Raw genomic sequence first — 22,990 nt, 5'->3', positions numbered from 1 at the left:
AGCTTAGGAGAGATTATTTTAGGCCAGCACCTAGCCAAATGCCTGGCTGAAACATTCTGTTTAGTATGGATAGTGCTTGTAAAGAAAAAAATTAAATTGAAATGTGTTTTTCATTTTGCCTTGCATTTTGCCAGACTCCCCATCACTTACCTCCATTTACATACCATTTACTTTACTTAGCTATATTTTCTGCCTATCGTGTAAGCATTTGTAACCCTTATTTTATTTAGGTTTTTTCCCTTTTATTGTGCCAAGCACACAAGTGATGTCTACAAAATTTTATACCATGCCTCTTCCCAAGATTATTCTATGCTCATCTCAAATACTTCTTAACTAGAGGGACCCCCCCCACCACCACAGAGTACTGTATTTCCCCATGTATAAGATGCACCCTTTTTCGAAAAAATTGAGGTCTAAAAACTGGGTGCGTCTTATACAGTGGTTGTAGGTTTTTTACTTGCATTTCCTGCTTTTTTTGCATTTCACTTTTTTATGAGGAGTAAAACTTGAGTTCAATAACTTTATGTAATACATTTTTTTTTTCCAGATTTCAGGCCCCAAAATTAAGGTGTGTCTTATACATGGGAGTGTCTTATACATGGGGAAATACGGTAACTCCCATGCTGGAATATAGAGAAAGGGATCAAGCAAAACCAATTACTCTATTTCTTTTAACTAAACCAATCTTTTATTTTTAAAATTAAATTCAGTTTCATTTAATCTAATTTTATTATTTTTAAAGACTGCCTCTGTTACAGAACACCAATCACCTCCACGTTGGAGCTATAGGTTCAGCCTTACTTTTCCAACCACCAGAAAGGTGGATGCCCACAGAAGCTAGCAAGCCCTGGTGGCGGAGTCCCTTCCTAATGCTCACTCCTTGAAAGTCCTTGAAGTTCATCTGAAGAAATGCCATCGAAAGCCATGCCACCTTCGTCAGCTCTTACCCCAGGAAGGAGTCAAACTCCACCACGGCCCATGTGGGAGCTACGGCAGACGCTGAGGCCCAAAAAACCAGGTCTCAGTTGTGGTTCACCTTCCCCAGGAGAAGCAGGAGAAGAAAATCTGATCCATGCGTGCCCCACATTCCTCCTTCCTTTCACCCCTCCTGATACGCAGGGCTTAAAGGTATCCCCGAGAGACCTGGGGGAGAAAGCACTAACACGTGCCTGGGACACAGCAAGCTCTAGATTCGCCGAAACGGGGTGGGGTCAGGATACCCTCTCAGCCTCTGCTCCAAGCTCTCAACACCCCTTGCTAAACACCCACCTCTAGCCAGTCCCCTTACCCTGTGAGGGGGGCCGCATCTCTTGGTGCTTCCAGCAAAAGGGGCTTCCTGGCTCCAAGTTCTTCGGGGTACATGAGTCCCTGTCCTTCCCTCACCCCTGTTTCCTCCAGGGACAGGGTAACTTCAGGGCAGCATCCATGCAAGCAGATAGCCACGGCTCAGGGCACCCCAGGGCTCCCCAGTCTGCCTGCCCTGTCCGGAGTCAGGCCATGGCTGGGCTTATCTACCGTGCTCGGGGACTTCACTTCCTGGTTTTTCTTTCACAACTGAAAGTGGAAGCACCCGACCAAGAGGAAGAAAACCGCCAAAGCTACTCTGGCTGGTTTTCAAACGCTCTAACCCCAGCCCCTAAGGGCTGATACAAAAGCCGGCCCACATCCACACATTTCACCCTTTCCTCGTTGAACTACCTCTAAATGAAGACCAAATAAATAAATAGTTAAATAAATAAATAAACGAAATAAAAATGACATGAGGTGCTCCCTCAGGCGACTCGTATCAGAGAAGTGACGTTGCTTCCCTCTAGGTTCCCGAGACGGGAAGGTCCAGCCAGAGGCATCTCAGCCCTCACATTCCTCCCGAGAAGGCAGCAGTGCCAGGAGGCCGGCCAGCCCCGCACCACACCCTGTCACCCTCTGTCTAATCCCCAGCCTGCCTGCCTCAGTCCCCGAAGCAGTTCTGATAAAGCCAACAAAACAATCAGGTCAGGAATGACAGGGGCAGGCACACAGAGACTTTGTTCTTTTGCTCTGACACATCAGCCTATCCTTTTCATTCCTCAGGCTTTAAATTAAAAATATATTCTGCTGCCTCCCTCACCTCCCAGATAAAAACTGGGAAAATTTAAAATCAAAGGAGCACACAAGCGCATGTGTCATTAGCTGTCAGATTGACCCCGCGTCTTGTAGTTTCTGGAAAACTCCACCCGTAAGCACATGAGACAATGACAGTGGAAAAGGCAAATAACTTCTTAATATTATTATAAAATCGTTTTGGATGTGCAGAGCCCCTGAGTGGTCTACACGGTTCCAGGACCTGTAGTAGTCTCACTGGGTTCACCTGAGACTGTGGCCACAGAAGGGCCCAGGGACTCCCATCCTTAGATTTGGAAGCAGAAATAAAGAGTTCCCCTGCTCCTTCCCGCCTGCACCCAGGCCTACCACCTCAGGGACACCCCACAATTAAGCAGCACTTCCCCCCAGCTGGCTCTTTACTAGAGCTAGATTAGGATTTCTTCGTTCTACAGAGAGGAGATCTGAAAAAGCTCCAACTGAAAAAGCCAGGGTGAGCTGTGCCACAGCCTCAGAAAACATGGGCTGGTCCCTTGGCCTCACGGGAGTCCACTTCAGACATGGGAGAAAGACGAAGTACAGGAAGATGAGGGTAGCCTCCCTGCCACTCCATCTCCTGGGGCAGCTCATGGCTGGAGGAACACTTGCCTTTGTTTAGTTTCATCAGATCATATCCCAAAGAGGAAGCTTCCTCCAGCGGAGAGCAGAGGGCGGCAGAATGGGTGTCAAGCCTCAGCCACTCTAATGCTACTGGGCTCTTCCCTGGATCTTGTCTTCTTTTACCAACCAGATGAAGAGCTCAGGGCCAGGAGAAGACAAGCCTTTCTTTCTATGTACTGGTTTCCTCCAGCATTGAATGCTCCAATTCAGAAGAGTCTGGGACATTCTAAAGCTCTAGCTGACTTGTATTCCTATTCAGTCCTATGTGCCCATGAGTGACCGTCCCAAGATCTGAGAGCATAACGGAAGGTTTGGCAACACACAAGAATTCTGCATCGTGCAGCGGCAGCCTGTAGTAACAGGCTGATTAGGACTCAAACTCTTGCCTTGCCAACCACCTCTTTGCTATGTAGCCCAGGACACGCTGCTGAAGTCCAGAGTTAAGTTACTTACTTATGAAGAGACACCAGCTCCCTCACCGGAGGTGGTGAGCCAATGAGGTAATGCCCATCCCACACCTAGTAGAGACCTCAGCACCTAACAGAACGCCTGCTAAGGTCCCCCTTCCCCTTCTTTCTTCCAAATGGAAATCGCCGCCATCAACAGCCGGTGAATGTCCTATCTCACTGGATCCATACAGAAATTTCTGAATGGAAGATAAAGGAGACCCACATCCTGGCTGTGTCTATAACCCTTAAAGGTTGTCCGTCTGTTTTAGTCACGTTTAGTGAAATTAACACCTCTCTCTTCCAAGTCTATCTCCTGTCAGCATTGAGGCCACTCAGGTATCTCCACCTGGTTTCCAATAGATTTTTAATTTCTCGTGCCTCCCACATAAGTCAGCAGAGATTACTACTCAACCAAATGTAACTCCGTGTTGTAAAAGAGCCTGAGGCTGAGAATAGACACAGGTCCCACCTTCCTCTCCGCCGAGTCACTCCCATCCGTGCTCTCCCATAGATACATAAACTCAAGAGCAGGCAGCATTACTGCAGCTTACCTTGTAAGAGTACCCTCACTTCCTGGGTGCAGGAAACGTGCCCCTCACAGCTGGCTGCACTGGTTCAGCACCAGTCAGGCACCTCTGCTCTTCTCACAGCTCCTGGGTCGGAGCTACTCCTGAAGCCAATGTGTACTGTCCCGAGAGTGGCCAACAAGCTGCCCTGGAACCTTTGAACCTATTGCAATAGAGGTTCAAAGGTAGAAGTTACCTGTTCAAACACTCATAGTAACCTCAGACAATAAGAAGTGTAGAATTTGGCAAAAGGTTAAAACAGGAGATGATTATGCAATGGGCTTAAGAGGAAGAAAAAAAAAAAAAACAACACCAGCACAGCCCTCAGCTAAGAAAGCTAACATTTAACAAACAAAACCTTTTCTAGAACCTGTAAGTCAAGGGGAGATTGAAAGGGGGGGTAGATAGGGCTTTGCATCTGCTTTGGGGGCAGAATCCTTGAAGATTGTGATAGAAAAAGGAAGCTCTAGACCACAAGAGGGAAAAGGTGCTCCCTGAATTTAGCCTGAGAGAAAAATGAAAAGCCATTCTGTTTCTCAAGTGGTAAATTTAAGATTCAAATAGACAGAGCAAGGTCTGCATTTAGAGGCCAGCCTTCTTCCAGAAAGGTCCAGTGACCCCTGCAGAATTAGAAGGTCTCTGAACACCCAAATAAGGCAAATTGCTCTAGAGTCTAGACCAGTGGGTCTCAACCTTCCTAATGCCATGACCCCTTAACAGTTCCTCATGTTGTGGTGACCCCCAACCATAAAATTATTTTCGTTGCTACTCTATAACTGTAATTTTGCTAATGTTATGAATCGTAATGTAAATATCTGATATGCAGGATGTATTTTCATTGTTACAAATTGAACATAATTAAAGCATAGTGATTAATCACAAAAACAATATGTAATTATATATTGTGAAATATTTATAATTCATGAAGTGTCGTTTTACCTCCAATACTGCTGCTTTCTACACAGTAGCTGCTCTCTACACGTGTGACTGGTCCGCATAAGTACATTATGGTGCCAACCCTGTCACATACACCTGTATTTGTACCGGGTGTATGTGATAGGGTTGGCGCGATGATGTCATCACGCCAGGTACTCGTCTGTGGGCGTATCTGCATGTGGGCGGACCCGCCTGGAGACGGATGGAGGAGCGGTGGCTCGGTTCCTAAGACCATCGGAAAATATGTGTTTTCCGATGGTCTTAGGTGACCCCTGTGAAATGGTCGTTCAACCCCCAACGGGGTTGCGACCCACAGGTTGAGAACCGCTGGTCTAGACAGAGGGACAAGCCTAGGGAGGTGGTATTTAGAATGCAGAGTCTCAGGTCCAGCCTGCGCCGCCCAAAGCTACACAAGGCCCTGGAAGAAGCAGCGTTGTTGTTGCATGACTGTTCCGCCCATCCTACGCCCTCTTTCCATTTTAAAGTTGCTCGACACCACCCCCGATTCCAAAATCTTGAAGACTCCAAGGTATCATTACTAAACAGAAATGATGGGTGGAGATGACAGAGGCTCTGGAAATTGTGCTTAACTTCTGTTTTTTACAGGTGAGGCTAACGAGCTCTTTTCAGGTAAAAGAAATCGCTCAGAATCACATAACCATTTAGTCATCGAGGGAAGACCTGACCCAGGGCCACAGACAACCATGCAGTGCCTCTGTCCCTCTATGGTGCTGCATTGTTGGTAAGTGTTCATGTAACCACCAGCAGGCCTTTGACACTTGAACGCTGTGTCCCAGGCCTGAAGGAATTCGTAGAAATGCTGCATTAGGTTTCTTTAAGCTGTGTTTGGTCAGGGGGCCAATATCAAAATCAGAAGCCAATACCACTTCCTGTTGACTCCTGCCTGGAGGAGTGGTTACTGCATCAACACAGAGGTCTTATTAAGCCAGATTCTCCTCCAAGTGCATTAACTCTTAAAGGTCATTTCTTGCCACAGAGCTTTAGTCCTGCCTTAGTTGCTGAAAGAAAAGGGCTTCTAAGAAGTGGCTAAAGAAGATACAACTCAATGGAAGCATGAGTTCTACTCGATTGGTCTAATGCCAAGTTGTATTAAGTAGCAACCCACTGAACACCGTCCAATGCCGTGATGCTCCAAGCCCATGGTTCCCAAACTTCAGCAGGCATCACAATCCCCTGGAGAGCTTGTTACAACACAGACTGCTGGGCCAGTGCCAGGGTCTCTGGTTCAGTCGGCCTGGGTTAGCGCCGGAGACTCCGCATTTCTAACAATTCCAGGTGATGGGGAGGCTGCTGGTCTGGGGACCACATTAGGAGCACCACCGCTCCAAGCAGCCACCCTACCTTCAACGGGCTCAGCCACTGAAATGCTAAAAGGGGCCGTATGGGAGGTTAGTCTGGCTATGGTGACTTCGCAGCTGGGAGGACAACTTGGCGCAGAGTGGAACTCATTGTGTGCTCTCGGAGAGGGGTGTTACTCAACATCAGTGGGCAGGCCAAGTCCCAGAGCAGTACTTTGGCAAGAGCAGAGGTATTGCCACCCTTCCTCCCACTTTTCCTTCGGGTAAATATTATAAATCAAAACTGCACGGCATCCCAGCTAGACAACCCATGTGGGTGTGACTGGGGCTCTGTAGGGGGCATCACCTGATCCAAAAGCCTTACCTTTATTCTTGAGGGTACCTGAGAGCCCAAACGGTGAAGGAAGGTAAGCTGTTGATTCAGTAGGAGAGAAACGTCCAGAACCCAGGTCTCCAGCACCCCAGCATGCGAGCCCGCCTCTCGATTAAATCATTGTGTCCTACAGAACCGCTCTTCAAAAAACGTGTTTGATAAAAGCTTCTTTGCAACACCCTTCAGCCCTTCCCCCATCCCACAGCCATAGGCATTCAGAATTCAATAAAAAATAAAAATTCTTTTGAGATTGGGTATCCTCTAAAAAGTGCAAACCTTCAGTTTTTAAGGTCATTCATAGAAGCCATGCCCAAGGATTTGAAGAGTCTGACCCACTAGCCACGTTTCTGACACACACGTGCTGCTCTGGTTGGTTTATATACATTCCATCCCCTTTATTAGGGACAAAGGAACCACACAGTTCATATCCAGTAGCTCTAAAAGACTAAAGGCCAATATTCCAGAGTTTTGTAACAGAGCCTGGAAACAGTCAAGACACTTCTTATGATGGGGGCTGACAGTGCATCCGAAGCAGAAACCAGGTTTCCCCCATTTATGAAAGCAGGGAAGGACAGACCTTGTATGTGGACCAACTTTACACAGTGCTGCTGTGCATTTACTTAGCACCTTCCGGACTACCTCTGAACAAACCTGCGAGGCATAAGTGGGATCAATACCTTCGATATCCAAACCTTCTATGTCTGCTGGGAGCCAGGCCCTGTGGCAAAAATTTCATTTGGATACCACAGGAAAACTGCCAGGTGGTTATGATTTATATAGATGAGACAATGGGAGCTCAGAGAATGTTCATCACCTTCCCGAGATCCTATAGCTTGGTCATGGGGTGATGATGGTGGTGGTGGAGCCAACCATTATTATTATTATTTTTTAATAATGTCTGACTATTTTGTAAAGCCAGGTGATTTGCAGCTTGTCTTTGAAAAAAAAAAAAAAAAGAACATGGTTATTTGCAAACAGACTTTAGAGCAGGTTGTGGGGAGGGGTGGGGGAGGGGTGGGAATGACTCAGTCAGGGTGCCAAATATTAGTTAAAGGTCTTGGGCGGCGTTTCTAAATTCCAGACAGGCAGCACTGAACCCATGAAGTCCTTCTAAAGGACAGTGGAGGCTCTCCTTCTAATAAAACCTCTGCCCTCCGAATCCAGAAGGGTCCCCTTAAACCTCGGGCTCCTCTGCTTTAGAATATTTCGTTAGATTTAGATTATGGAAGAGCTACTCAGCAATGCTCATTGTAAGCATTCCTGGTGAGGGCAAAGAAGAAATGTGGAGCTGAGAAGAAAAGGGGACAGCAGAGCATGCCTGAAGAGGCTGGGACACGTGGGGAACACTTGTTTAGGAAGGCTCTTCAGCTGCTTTGACAGCAAATCCAAGTCTTCAGATGTCAGGCAACATGACCCAAGAAGAAAAAAGAAGCAGGATCCTAGGTATAGAAGCTGAATGAATTTGTGTTAACTGAGGAACAATGGATCAGAAAGAAAGGAGGCGAGATGCCCCTACCTACAGTTACCGTGTTCCCCTGAAAATAAGACCTAACTGGAAAATAAGCCCTAGCATGATTTTTCAGGGCGCTTGTAATATAAACCCTACCCCAAAATAATCCCCAGTTAAGCTCTCCAGCCAGAAACAACTGTATTTGAATACACGTAGATTTCTGCACATGAAAAAATGAATGTGTCTTTTGGAGCAAAATTTAATCTAAGACGTGGTCGTATTTTCGGGGAAACATGGTAGCTATAAAGCAGGGCAGAGGTTGTGATGGCAAATGAGCTAAAATAAAGCTGTGATGGACTGACCTTTAGCTTCCCACGTGGCAAAGCTGGCATTGAAGTTTACTCTTCTACTGAGATGTGAAAGGAAGGGGCGAAGTTCCTTAAACTCTTAACAAGGGTGCCATAATTGGCCATTCCAATTATCGGAGTTCCATACCCACCCTTTCCTCCGTTATCTGATGTTTCAAAAGACTAATGGCACTCAAAGGACATCTTCCAGGGTAGCAATCTTAGGTTCTCATGTCAGCTCCTTTCTGAAGGTCTTCCAGATGATCATGACGTGGAGATTATTAAGCACTTCCCCTGGGCTGGCACTGTGCTGAGAGCTTTGTCTGCAATATCGCATTTAACCCTACAGCAACTCTGTGAACTTATTATCATTTTGCAGAAGGGGGGAAAGCTAAGCGAGGCCAAGTGACTTGCCCAAGCACGTGGCTTACAGTGGGCATAGTCTCAGAGTCAGATTTTGAGACCAGAGCCCAAGCATGTATCCAGGCTGAGTACAAACTATTCCATAACCCCCTTGCAGTCTTTTGCCTTTATATATGCATTTCTCTCAGCAAATTTCATTGGTCTCCTAAAGAAAATTAAGAACCATTGCCCTAGAGGAAGCAGGACCCAATGCCAGCCACATGGACCTGATGGCAAGGGTGATACAACAGCTTCCTTTTCCCCCCTCAGAAGGGTATCCCATCTGCCTGGATGTCCTTCCTACCACTGAGACCATTTCCCACACAGGCTCGATTCACTCAACCGGAGGGGGCCACCTTCAGCTGTGAACACCCCCCCGCGCAGCCTTTTTTGCTGAGCTGTCTTCTGTGCCATGAATGCACACAGCTCCGTGCTGGCTCTGCTGTCAGTCCTGCACCATGGGGCTTCACAGTGCACAGGGGGAGAAGCTGGCCCCACAGCTCCGTGTCTGTAAGCAGCTCGTTTTGCTCAACTCAGTCAGCAACAGCTTAGGCACCCGCGCTCTTGAGGCCTATTATTTGTGGGGAGGAAGTGTTACTAAAGTGTGAGCTCTTGCTTAACAAGAAGGGTGCTTGCACAGATTGCAATGAAAACTTCCCTCCACCCCAGATACGGCCCTCAACACCCCCCCCCTCCCGACAACACACACGTACACAGAGCAAATTGCCTTGCAGATTTAGATCTGAACTTCCCAACTGGCAAGCCATGGCACACTGATGCGCTGAGAAACACTGACCCTTCAGCCCTCGGAGTGACCTGGTGTGGTCATGGATGACCTCACCTAGGGGTCTCCGTGTGCCATATACACACTCCTATTCGCAGGGTCATGAATGTCCACAAGGTTGGAACACAGTGACACAGGCAACCTACTCCTCTATCAGCATGAACTTCCCAAGAGCATTTAAGAATCAGGTGGAAAATGTAAAGGTCCCTGGGAGAGGTGTCAACTCTAAGTTTCCAGAATCTCAACAATCCCACAGGAAACACGCTGTCTGCAAACAGAATAGGAGGGTAGCTCAGAGTGAAGATGGAGACCTCACCGTCCAATACACGTAACTAGTAACTACATGTGGCTACTGAGAACTTGAAATGAGGCAAGTCTGTATTGAGATATGTTTAAGTACAAAATACACACCTCATTTTGGAGACTTGGTATGAAGAAAATAACATAACTAGGTAAGTAAACTTACGTGTTCCTTTACTTTTTAAAAAGTGTCGGCTGGACATTTCTGAATGACATATGTGGCTTATACTCTTATTTTTCTTGAACAACACCGGTTTAGACCAAAGGCTCTCTGCCTTAATACCGATAGAATATAAGCAAAAGGTGGCGTTGCCTGGTGGCAGCAGTGAACATGTTATAACTGCTCTAGGTGAACTTGAAGACAGCCTTGTCTTTTTGCCTGTTCCTCTGGTTTCTGTAGCAGCGGTGGTTTGTTCTTTTGTGTTTATAAAGCATCCATCCAATGGAGTGTGCAATCTTGACTGAAACAGTAGTCCCGTGTTATAAAACTGCTACCACTCACTGGCTGATTGTTCCATGCTACACACCATGTTGTGTGCTCAGTCTCTTGTTACTTCATCTATTCCTCGCATGAGGTCATCAGGGCAATTACAAATGAGGAAATTGGGTTTCAGACAGTATCTAACTTGTCCCAGCCAGCTTAAGTCTCATTTCAAACTGCACTCCCAACCATTCTGCTGCACTGCTTCCTATAGGAGGGTGTGGGAGAAACCTCTGATGGAAGCATCAATGCTTAAGGATATCGCCCTCTGCATTGCAGCCTTGGCTCCCTGGGCTCACGGCAGAGCGAGCAGTTCTGAGTGCCTGGCTAGGGAACTATCTGGGAGGCTTGAACAGGAGCACAGCAGAAATGACAGGAAACAGGAGGGGCTCTGGTCTCTTCGGACAAAAGCTCAGAGGGTGGAGTCAGAAGGGACATCCTGCTTGGCTTTAGACACCAAGCCTAATGCCACACAGGTCCCTGATTGGCTCAGAGGGAGAAGCATGTCATTCTCCGTGTAATCAGCAGAGAAAGCTATATTAAGGCAAGGACAGACACGTTTATTTGCTCAGTGTTTGGAACACTGTGACAACAAAGGTGTTTTGGGGAAACTTAAAATTTTATGGAAAGTAATGACATCACTGTTAATCACTTAGTATCTTTGATTATTGAGTAGCGAGGGCAGGCACCCATCCCATCTCCCCCTTAACTTTCAGGGAGTTTTTCCTCTTCATGCTAGTGCTTTATTGGGCATGGGGGCTTCCTGTGGGGGGCAGGATCAAAGACCACAAAATAAATACTCAGATCAGAAATCTGGCATTTAGGCCAGACCAACCTGCTAAACTTCAGATTATATTTGTAGCTAGAATAGAACTGGAAAATATTGATTAGAAGCCTCAGATTGTCAAAAGCAGCTGCTCAGGTATCAAAGATGCTACACTCCTGGTGGAAACAGGTGTGAGCAAGAGTGAACATCACAGGCCAGAGGAGGAGTCTATTTCAGCAGCGCGGGATACATACTAGCTGGTTGAAGTTCCTAAGAGATAGGTGGAGTCCCCAGGAGGGAAGATCCTCTTCCTCTCACACAAACCTCTTCAGAAACAGGACCAGAATGTCCGCATCAAAGCCAAGGCCAGTGCCCATCCTCGGCCTTCTAGGAGTAGCGTGTGCATGGTTACCTAAAGGAATGGCTTTTGGATCCAAGGACGTTGCTTTGTTGCAGATCCAAGAAATCTGATCTCCTGCTCTATACCAGTTCAAACTTTGTTCCACTTTCCCGTTTACTCACTAGGACCTCCCTATTCAGGGAAGTGAGCTCAGCTGTTTGCAAGAACTGAGGCCACCATAGGGACGTTTGATGTCCACACCCTGACTGGTAATAGTCTCCTTTTACTCACTCTTATTTCCTAGGATGGTCAGCACAAGACCTTCAGGAATGCTCTCTTTAGGAATCTGTAAGCAAAACCCAGAAAGAAACTGGCTGCACCACCCAGTGTGGAGTACTTGATCAGCTATGAAGCCACCAGAGTCCTAGGATTTTAGGACAAGAAGCTGGTAAGGTCACAGGCCTCTCTGCCCCTTGCCATTTACAGAGGCTCAGTGACAGTCTTGTTCACTCGGGAAGCCTGAGGCTGTTGCCTTTTCACACCCTGAGATTTGAGGGAGTGTGTGAGGGCAGGGGTGATGGCTCGCCCCTCCCTTTTTCTTTCCCTCTGGGAATCACAGGCTCAACTCACTAATTTCAAGTGGGTCAAACACCTTTTCCTGCCTCCCACTTTCTGGAGAAGTTCAAATCCACACAATCGAAACCTTCACTTTTTCTCTAAACATGGTCAGACCGCTGATTTACAAATTGAAGGGGTACAAGGGGAAAGCAAGAAGGGAGGACAAGCAGCTGGGGAAATTCTAGAGGTCTTATGACAACCCCACCACCCTGGATACAGCTAATTTTATCTGATCTTGGATATTGAACAGCTGGCTCTGTGTCTGGTTTATGGCCCAGGCTGGTTAGCATCAAGGAAACCGTAAATCAGGCAGAAATAACGCTCCCTCTGTGATAGTCTGCAGGAAACAGAGATGGGATAAAGTAGCTAGACATCAAAGCGCCACCTCCACTGACATAGAGAACCAAGCTCTGCACCTCCGCTGGCCAAGCACAGGCTACCTTTGTTCCAAAGCCTTGTCGGATGAAACAACGTGGCCTCTTTCTTCAACCACCATGGTACTTGTAGGCATAAGAATCTCCTAGAAGGGGGGAAGGACTAGAGAAACAAAGTGGAAAACCCCATGCTCCCTCCAGCAGCCACAGTCCCTATAAATCCCACCAAATTGGTTTTAACCTAAGGCAATTCCACTCCAGCCAGTGAACCACTGTGCACAAAGTGGGTGGGCCTGTTACTATAGCAATGGTTCCCAGATGCTCACCGTTACCTGGACCACAGCACCTCTGTCTCCTTCTCTGAAGGCAATGGAGAAATGGAAGGGGCTGAACTCAGCAGAGATCATTAGAGCCCACCGAGGGAAGTCTAGAAGTGAGGGCCCAGGTCATCATGGGATTCTCCCGACCCCAGAACTCAGACAGTATGAGTTGAACCCCCATGCTCTCACTCCACAAATGCAAGTCTATAGGGTTTAATTTTAATTAAAATATTCACTTGTCTTCCTTATCACAGGTATTAAAACAAAAATATGAAAATGAAGATAAGCAAAGAGAATAAAAAACATAGATAGCTCCCATCATCCAGGGAGAGCCACTTTTAGTGGTTGGTATATGTAGTCTTTGCCATGCAACTTTGTGTGTGTTTTTTTTAAACAACAACAACAACAAAAATGGAGTACTATACCTGTTGTTTTATAAAGTGCTTCCTCAGTTAATACATTGTGACTATCTTTCTAAGTCCATAAATGCACTCATTTTTAATGACTGCCTGGTCCTTAGTCATATGGATTCTTATATGTTATTTATCTAGGCCCCCGGTTGGGCATAAAGGTTGTGTCCAATTTTTGACTGTTATAAAAAAGCACTGGGGTAAAATCTTATCATATGATCTTATTTCTTCAGGATAAGTCTCCAAAATGGAAATTTCTGAGTCAAAGATGCATATATTTTTAAGGCTTTTGAGTACATGTTGAAAAACGGCTATCAATTCTCCTACCAGCAGTATATGTTTATTTCTTCAACTCTCACCAGTGCTGAGCATCATCAGTGTTTCCTTCTGTTTGTTTTTTTTTCTATTACAGTTTATTGGGGTGACAATGGTTTGTAAAATTACATAGGTTTCAAGTGTACAGTTCTGTAATACATCATCCATATATCACATTGTGTGCTCACCACCCAGAGTCAGTTCTTCCATCACCAGTGTTTTCTTCTGGTTTTGACCATGCCTATTTGTAAGCACTTATGAATACAACTGCCCCCCACTTATGTTTATTCTGATTAATATTAATTTGCATATATAAAGGCCCCAAACTGTGCTGGATCTAAGGATCCAAGAAGGGACACATAGTCTCCTGGCTTCAAAGATTCTCAGGGAAGGGAAATCTGTAAACACAAAGAATCTAAAATTATTCAGTGTGGGAGTACAGATTTTAAGAAGTTTATATATGGGAGGGGCAGAGGGAACACAGAATATATAATACAATATTGTTCCTAGAATCCGACTTTTGAGATCATGACTTGTATGATGACACACCCATGAAGAAAGAGTGCTTCTTTACTGAATTCCTACTAAATGTGAGGCACCATGCTAAATAATTATGTATGAGCAATTTCACAATATCCCTGAGAGAGGCATTGTTAAACTCATTCAGAAGGTGAGGAAACTCAAGCACAGATTTAACTGACTGGCCCAAGGCCACATATATCTTGATAAACATCTGAGGCAAAGAAGAAATCCATGAAATTCTGCCCATGATTAGAGCAAAGGTGTCTTTAGACTGAGAGAGATGACTTTGCAAATTGATGCTAAGCTGTCCTATCAGAGGACAGAGGGGTTCTGAAGCTCAGTGAAGAAGCAGTTATGGTGAATTTTGTTTTGGAGAAAAGCAATCCCTCTAGCCCACGGTGTTAGAAATGGCCCTCTGAGACAGGCCAGAGCTAAGGTGACTGAGGAAATAAGTAGAGAATAGATATTGGCTCATCTTTCCCTCTTCTCACTTCAAATTGTCTCAGAGCTTCTCAAACTTTAGTATACTTAGGGATATATGAAGGTCTATTAAATGCAGATTCCCAGAGTACACCCAAGACATTCTGGTCCTAGGGTCTGGAGTGGGGCCCCGGAATCTGTATTTTTAACATCAGGAGATGTTATAAGTGGTCCTTATATCAAGCTTTGAGGATCATAGCAAATCTGCTGTGCTGGAATACTCCTGAGATGAATGGCAGGTGCCAGCCTCTTCCCTACCTGGCAGATCCAAAAGAAAGCCCATGTTAGATAAGAATTGAACCCTTTATATTGATGTGCATTTGCCTGCTGATGGCTGGCTTGTCTTCCCTGGGGACAGCAATCGCTTCCTAAGGGTCTTGCTTCATATAAAGTAATACTTTGTATGTAAAGTAGTACATCTGTAATACTTCACATGTATTTCTTCAACAAAGAGCTGCCCCTGGCTCCTTGCCCTGACTTGTATAAAAGGAGAGTGAATATTCATTTACCAGTAACCTCTCCCTGGTGCCCTAGGCCGGGGGGAGGGACATAGGCTGCTAGTTGTGAGTAAACCCTCTCATAGCCATCAGATCACTTATTCTAGAAAAATTATAAGACTAATCCATCAGGTGATAACTATCATTATTACACAATCAACATCATCAATCTTTATCATCATTATCATCATCATCACCGTCATGTAACATTGACAAAAAGGCTCTCTTTGCCCAGACATTGTACCAAGCGCTAGGTTTGTATAGTCTCTTTTAATCCTTACCATATGTCTTTGGGGAAGATCCCACTACAGTTTTACCCCCATTTTATGGATCAGCAGGTGAAGGCATAGAGAGAGGAAGTAACACGACCTAGGTTACACAGCTAACATGTGGTGGAGTCAGAATTCCAGCCCAGGCCATCTGCTGACACTTGGATGGTTTCCATGATCTTCCTTTTGCTCGTGGAGAGGGATCCGAGGGTTGGGCTGTGAAGGGGGGCTATGTGACTTGCCTAGGACCATAAAGTTGTCGGTGGTATCACTGGACCAATTACCAGGGCCTTGCTGGCTCCTTGCCCTAGCCTCTTTCCACAAGATTGCTGCTTCTATTGTAGATGTGTTGGGACAGATTCTGAAAAGGAAAGGCTTCGGTTAATTAATGGCACTGAGTAGAAAGCAAGCTGTGGTCCTCAGGGAACTCTGCACTGTCATTTCAGCTCCTGGCATGAGTGGTCAGGAGGCGAAGCCTCTCAGAGTTTTGCAGTGATCCAGTGTCATCCATGGCTCCCAGGATGGGTGCTGAGGCCACACTGAGATCTGGATTCTGTTTGGGGGTTGAACCATGATGCCCACCCAACACTAGTTCTGACACTCGTTGTCAGTGTGCTGGTGACTTGGCTTGAAGCTGCTACACTCACTGTGGGTCTCCAGGCTCCCTGGAACATCTCCCATCCTTTCAGTGTGCAAAGGCTGGGTGCGGGCCTCCAAATTGCCATGGACAAGATCAACTCCGAGCCCATGGACCTTGGGAACCTCAGCTGGTAGTTCACTTATACTAACTCAGCCTGCAGTGCCAAGGAGTCTCTTTCTATTTTCATCACCAGGTCCTGAGAGAACAGATTTCTGCTCTATTTGGACCAGCATGCCCAGAAGCAGCAGAGGTATGCAGCCTTCTGGAAGCTCTAGCTGAGTTTCCATTGGAAGGGGTGGTCTTTAAGATGGTGGTACAGACTTGGAAAATCTCTTGACAAGGATGGCCTGATTATAAATTACTGTGTAGGTCTTGGGTACCACTTCTTTGAGTTGGAGTTAGACCATGTAATTAGAACAGTTCATATTCTCTTCTCAAAAAGCCTTTCAAATCAATAATTGTAAGTTCACTCACTAGCTTATGGGTGGTCACTAACAAACTTGTTGATTGTTTGGACTTGGTGCTGTTGCATATAGCCTTATTCACTCTAATGTTGTCAGCCATGTGGCTCAGAACAATTAAGAGGAAAATGAGTGCTTGGTTTTAAATAGAAAAAATGTCATTTGTTTGTGTAGGTTTCCCTTTGGTTCATGTAATAAATTATTGAGTGATGGTAAAAGTACGTGGGAAAGAATGAAGGATGACAGATGGCAATAAATGAAGGCAAGAACATGAGAGAAACGAATGACTTGTATTTGTTCAGTTAATGGGTTTCACTTTGTGGAAGTTCTTGCGTGTCTTGTGCTCTGAGAGGTGTTGATGCAAAGGCTGAAGATCAAGAAGCATCGCAGTTCTCGCTCTCAAAAACACTGCAGAACTCTCATTAGTGGGCGCTGCAGAATTAAGTTCACAGTTCACTTTGAATCTTGTTCTCTCCTGGAAATCCCCATTTGACGCATTTCTTGCTGCCCAAAGCCTTCCCTGCTCAAATGCCATAGAGCTTTCTACATCCCGCCATCTTCACCTCCATATCCCTAATTCCCAAATCAGAAGTAATTTCTTTTCTAAACTCCTTTAAATCAATAGTCTGTCAATAGTGAAGGGTGTATTTAACTCTAAAGCTATTTTTATATGTCTTAGATCCTCTAATACTCAGAGATCATAAAGTCCTTTAAAAGCAAGGTGTCCAAAGTCCCTTGTAAATTGTAGGCTCCTAATGAAACATGGATGAGAAATGAATAAGGAACAAATTAAGAAAGAAAGACTAAGAGAGTGAGTAGTAACTATCAATCGGGGCTCTGGATTCCAAGTCCATTCCACTCTTTGCTACCTTTGTAACTTACATCTCTGTGCCCCCGTGTTTGCATCTATGAAATGGAGTAATGATCATACCCACCTCATAGAAATGTTGTAAGAATTGAGATGATATATGTAAACGCTTAGTAAAGTGCTTGGCACATAGTAAGCTCTCAATAAATGCTCACAATGTTTATTCTTGTCTTCTAAAGCCCTGCATCCTCAAGTTGGATACAAGACATTATCTGTCATCAATATGCCACAAAACAGGCTCCAGTATGACCCACAGAGTCACTGAATCCAAAGTTTGTGCAGATACCTTTCAATGGGGTTTGAATGTAGCATAAATTCAGTAATGAAAAGACATTCTTTTGGTTCCTTTCAAGGTTATTGGTTTGCTGGTTTCTGAGTGGAATATCCCCATGTTTGACTTCATAGGACAAACAGCCAAACTGGAGAATGACTTCTTGAACAACACCTATGTGAAACTCGTGCTACCCATGCATGACGTTGGTGATGTGCTCCGGAAAAGTCTCTGGTACCTGGGCTGGAAACATGTTGGGATGTTTGGAGGTCACGCTGGGATTTCCTCCTGTGACAGAGTGGATGAGTTGTGGAGGGCTGTAGAGAATGAACTCAAATCTCATTGCACCATCACTGCCAGGGTGAGATACACCAACAATGATCCAGCCCTCCTGCAAGAGAATCTTAAGACCATGTCAGCAATTGCCAGGGGTAAGTAGGAAAGAGTCTTCTGTTGCTTATGTTTGGAGAGACAAGTAGGAAAAGCAGATAGGAACTCTTCACTTTTCTATGGATGTAAAAAGTAGATGGAAACAGGGTACACAATTAATGATACATAAAAGCAATTTTCCTTGTTAGCACAACATCACTACCAACAAAATTTTTTTTTAATCTAAAATGAAACCCCATATGCTATAGTGTTATGATGCATTGAATAATTTCTGAAAGCATCTTCCAGGTGGGCTGGGTGCTGGACTTGGGCTGTTGTTCAGAGCATGGACTCTGCAGACAGACAGCCTAGGTTTGAAATCAGCCTCTGACACTTTCTGGGTGTGTGCCTCGGGCAAAATACCTTAACCTCTCTGTGCCTCAAATACCTTATCTGTAAAAGGAAGATAATCATCCTACCTACTTCACAGAATATTGAGGGTTGCATAAGGTCATGCCTGTAACGTTCTTAGCACCGTGTCTGGACATAGTTATTGGTCAATGTATGATAGCCATTATTTTTGTTGTACTTATAGGGTTTGTTTTCTAGTATGAATTCATAACTGATGGCTTTCTGTTCTTTAAATAAACAGCCTTTCTGGCCTTGGCACTTTGGAACTTGCTGATCCCAAGTGCCACCTGCCACCCCATTGCACCCCATGATTCACTTGTATAGTGTCTATCAGACCGTCAGCTCCGCGAGGGCAGGAGCCTTCTGTCTTGCTCACTGCACAGTGCCTGGCACATGGTTGGAGCTCAGATAAATACATGATAATTTGCCTCATTTAAAGAATGTCACTATGTCATTTGTGTGTCTTCAAAATGCATGTTGACATGTTTGGATGAAAGAAAAGTACCATGGCCTACTCCTTTTTCCTTCATCCCAACTCAAAAATTGTGAATGCTCCTGATTTGAGGTCCTCCGTCAACTCTTCCTGTGTGGCTGAAGACGAACAAGCCAGGTCTTTGTTCTGAGTCAATGACACAGAGAAACTAGAGCACAGAATCAGTCTTCAACTTTTTTGACTTGTACTTCAGGAGAGAGCTGCTGTGAGGTCTTTTGTTCCGAGGGGCAAAAACTGCCAGTTTGTATACTGGTGGTGGTTTAAGAAGTGTATACTCTGGGAATAGTTTAGGCATTCCTCTCCCCTAACACATGCTCAGGGAAAGAAAAAGTTCATGTCTCATTTGGAGCAGTTTCAGGCCATACTTTAAAAAGTATGTGTGTGTGCGCGCGGATGCGCGCGCGCAGGTGCACATGTGTGCTTGCACGTGTGATTGGCTGACTTTGTTTTCTATTATAGTTATCATCTTAATCTGCAACTCAGAGGATGTAAAAATCATTCTGCTGGCTGCAGAGAACCTGGGATTCAACACAGGAGAATTTGTTCTCATCATTTTGCAGCATTTGGAGGTAGGTATTGATGACCCCTGAACGGCTCCCACTGTAAGAGGTGACAAGTATGGAGCACGTGCCAGGTGCCAGCTGCATTCCCTCGCTGAAGGCTCACCACAGGCCCATGAGGCAGGCACTCCTGTGTCCTCATATTAAGATCAGGAGACTGAGCTGAGAGCACTTACCCAGAGTTCTTTGGCCCAGTCAGTGTGAGTCTGAGCCAGGCCTTGAACTAGGGGGCTGGTGCTGGAGCTTGGCCCTCTGCAGTCTGTCAGCAAACACCAGCTGAGGAAGAACTGTCACTTCTACCAGGTCACTGAACCCTCCCCAAAGGACTCTCAAACACAAGTGGCTCCCACTTCCTTTTCTTCCTCGGCCACCTCCCTGTGTCCCTGTTGGAGTCCTCACAAAGGCCTGGACAGACCAACATACCAGTCTGATGAGGCAATTCTTGGGTGATTTGGTTGTTTTTGGTAACGACAGGAATAGCTCTGATACATCACGTGCTTCCTGTGGGGACTGAGCTGTACATTTTACATGCACTGTTGTGCTGATATTACCAAGAGCCCCACGAGGCAGGCATTCCATGCATTATCTGTGTGCACCATCACATTCAATATTTGCAACAGCCTTGTAAGGTAGGTATGATTAGCATTCCAACTTACAGATGAAAAATTGAGGCTTAGATAAATAAGGCACCTTATCCAAGATCTCAGGCTTCCCGAGGAGCATAGCTAGTCTTCTAACCCGGATCTTTTGGACTCTGGGACTGACAGAGCCCCAATAGCTCTGGCTTATGGAGTGTTTACTGTGTGCCAGGCCCCATGGTGAGCTCTTGATATACTAAAACTCATTTCGGCTCACATCACCCTCTGGGGAGATACTTTTATTTTCCGTATTTTACAGGTGAGCAAACTGAGGCTCTGAGAAGTGAAATAACTTGCCTGCGGCCACATGACTAGTAGGAGAAAGAGCTACTATTCAAACCCAGGTGAGCTGGCCTCAGTGTCTGTGTATTTAGCCACATTTTACACTAGCAGGATTCTGAAAAAAGTCACTCACACGAAGCTATGGACACACTGTCATTTTCCCAGTAGCTTTATCTTTCTTAAATGACCTTGTTTATATGACCCTAAGAAGCTGAAATAGGGCAAAAGGGAGTAGAGGAAGATGTATAATAATGTTCCAGATTATCTTTCTCTTTTTATCGTGAAGTGTTTTGGATGGCCAAAAGAGTCTAAGGTTTCTTTGGGCAGCCGGTGGGGATTCTAAACCTATGACAAACTTTCCAGAACATTTTCCTGCCTTCTTTTTCCATTGCTGTCTACCCCTTTCTCTTCATTCATCCTCTTACCTCTGCCTTCTGACGATGAGGAGAGGAGAGAATGGGCCAAGTCTTAGCATTTGCTGAAGCCCTTCCAGTGCCCTGGTCGCTTTCTCCCAAAACCTCACATTCCAATTAGCTCGTAGTGGCAGAAAGAATACGGAACTAAAAATATACCACACAACATCCACGCAATTGAATTCATGCTGCTTCAAAAAAGAATCACATAAATCCATTCTATGAGTTCCCAGTATAGGCTTCAGTGGGGGGAAAAAAACCACACTGCACAATAGCACTATAGTATGATATTATTTATGCAAAATGCTCACACACATCTATGCCTAGAATGTGTGATTCCTTCTCAGAATGGAGAAAAGGGAAGCAGTAGGGAACTTGGGGAGATCCTACAAATATATATATGTATATATATTTGATATTATTTTCATAGCAATAATAATATAGATAATGAAAATAACAAACCACTTAGTCCACAAGCAGAAAATTGAGAGTTGACAGTCCTGTTTTTCAAGTTTTTACCACCCATTTTTTAACAGGTGAGCTTTTTGTATTTTAGCTGCTTGCTGTCAACCTGATTTTTAAAATTTATGTTTGTTTATTTATTTACTTATTTATTGGCTTCCTTCCCACTGCTTCGATGCCAGCTAGAAAAATGTGGACCTTGCATGGCACACCTTCCAGAGTCATTGTGGTTCTGAGGATTAGAATGTAGAGATTCAAATTTGACCTCGACTTTTCGCGGTTCCATTGCTCAGGGTCTTTTTCTACAGAACAACTACCTTGATGTCATGGTTTTTCAGGACAGTTTTTGGAAGGAGGTATTGACCAATCCGAAGAGCATGCACTTCCCCACAGTCTACGAGTCCATCTTCTCATCACCCTCAGCTCCTACGGAGAAGGCCCTGCAGATGAAGGCTTCCGACAGCACGTCTACCGAAGGCTGAGGGGGCCACCCTTCCACAGCTCCATCTCCGCGGAGGAGCAGGTCTGACGTGGGGTCATCCTCTCCAGGCCCCTGCCCTCTCTTCTTTGAGGATATTTGTGCTTTGTTTTTCCATTCTCCCTCTTAGTTCCCCTCTTCTCCCCCCACCCCCCAACACACACACACACACACACACACACACACACACACACACACACACACACTTCCTCATCTTCCACAGCCCAGAATAAAAAGTGGTCTGATGCTCTCTTGTGAAATCTCCACCCCAGAACCACAGAGGAGAACAGAGGTTAGTTACCAGGTGAGAGACCAGGTGGCTTTTGGAATCAGAGACCTGGGCTCCCATCCTAGTTCTGCGATTTACCATCTGTGGGACCTTGAAGTGAGCTGCTTAACCTCCCTACACCTCAGTCTTTTCACCTGGAAAATGGGACTGATAATGACATCTGCCTCCATCCAGCCTGTGGTTTTGCGAATCTAATAACATAGCACATGGAAGCAGCAGAACAGAAACCAGTGGTCCTCAGACCATGACAATTTCCTTTCCCAGCAGGATACCAGGACCAAGGACCATAATGGAGTGGTCAGAAATGTGAAGGTAGGACAGGTCAAGGCAAGCAGATGGTCTGGGACAAGAAGTAGGCAGTCAGGAGAGAGAGGATCAACCAGTGGTAGTCCCAGTGTGTGTGGGAATCTTTCTAGGAATCACTGGCCCGGTGTTTGTGGGCTCCCAGGGAGAAAGGCGCATGGATTACTTGGTCTATGCCCTACAGAGATCCAGAAATGGGTCCCTCTTTCTGCCCGTTCTTCACTATGACAGCTATCAGAGAGTAACCAGGTACTGATGGGACGTTTCATCGCGGTTAGTTCATACATTACAGGAAGAGACCTGGGAGGAGAGAGAGGGCGGGGGGTCCCGCTGGGAAGCCAACTGGGATCCAGTTGCTGTAACCCACCACACGTTGCCTGGTTCTTTCTGAACTCCAAAAGATCAACTTTGGGCCTTTAAGGTGATCTTGCCCTTGATTGTGGATGTGGCTTGGCCACTTCAGACTCAAGTTTAGAATACAGCAGCGCACTTAACTGCACCTCCACAGGGGCCTAGGCCACTCCTGGGACCTAGTCGGGCAGGTCACACTGGCCAGTGGTCTCTAGGAGAGGCCCTGGCCCAGGGTGGTGATGGAGCATAGCGCCCCCTAGGGGGTTGGGTCCACAGTCCTGGAAACAGATTCAGCCAGCCTGCCTCCCTGACAGAGAGCCCTGTGGACCGACACCACACCTGGATGCCACCCTGGGTTCCCAGTACTCAGGAGCCCCCCCCCCAAAAAAACCTCTCGTTCAACATCACTTAGCATTAGGGAAATGCAAATTAAAACCACAATGAGATACCACCTCACCCCGGTCAGAATGGCTATTATCAATAAATCAACAAACAACAAATGCTGGCGAGGCTGTGGGGAAAAGGGAACCCTGGTGCACTGCTGGTGGGACTGCAGACTGGTGCAGCCATTATGGAAATCAGTATGGAGGTACCTCAAAAATCTGGAAATGGAACTATCTTATGACCCAGCAATCCCACTCTTA

At 45.7% G+C, this 22,990-nt stretch overlaps 2 protein-coding genes across 4 annotated transcripts in view; one reads left to right on the top strand and one right to left on the bottom strand.

Moving 5' to 3' along the window:
* The window catches only part of ACSL5 (acyl-CoA synthetase long chain family member 5), a 53,174-nt gene extending 49,286 nt beyond the window's left edge, over nt 1-3,888 (bottom strand). The window contains exon 1 of one of the 3 annotated variants that reach the window (XM_019646673.1): nt 3,740-3,888. Coding sequence is in view for 1 of the 3 variants with exons in the window: in XM_019646672.1 (XP_019502217.1) it covers nt 1,289-1,307 (19 nt within the window). In the remaining 2 variants the exon portion in view is untranslated. Of the gene's footprint in view, nt 1-1,269; nt 1,655-3,739 lie in introns of those variants that run through there. The other 2 variants (XM_019646674.1, XM_019646672.1) reach the window with 2 other exon arrangements.
* A 5,151-nt stretch (nt 3,889-9,039) lies between these two features.
* Nucleotides 9,040-22,990, top strand: part of LOC109384884 (guanylate cyclase 2G-like) — a 49,698-nt gene continuing 35,747 nt past the window's right edge. Inside the window, 9 exon segments of the mRNA XM_019646567.1 lie at nt 9,040-9,091; nt 15,602-15,883; nt 15,886-15,947; nt 17,380-17,728; nt 19,030-19,139; nt 21,264-21,333; nt 21,336-21,455; nt 21,627-21,695; nt 22,043-22,244. Of these exon segments, the coding sequence (XP_019502112.1) occupies nt 9,040-9,091; nt 15,602-15,883; nt 15,886-15,947; nt 17,380-17,728; nt 19,030-19,139; nt 21,264-21,333; nt 21,336-21,455; nt 21,627-21,695; nt 22,043-22,244 (1,316 nt within the window).

The sequence above is a fragment of the Hipposideros armiger genome, unplaced genomic scaffold, assembly GCF_001890085.2.
Source record: "Hipposideros armiger isolate ML-2016 unplaced genomic scaffold, ASM189008v1 scaffold_105, whole genome shotgun sequence".
NCBI lineage: Eukaryota > Metazoa > Chordata > Mammalia > Chiroptera > Hipposideridae > Hipposideros > Hipposideros armiger.
The sequence above is the reverse complement of the archived record's forward strand: the minus strand, read 5'-3'. Positions and strand labels throughout refer to the sequence as shown.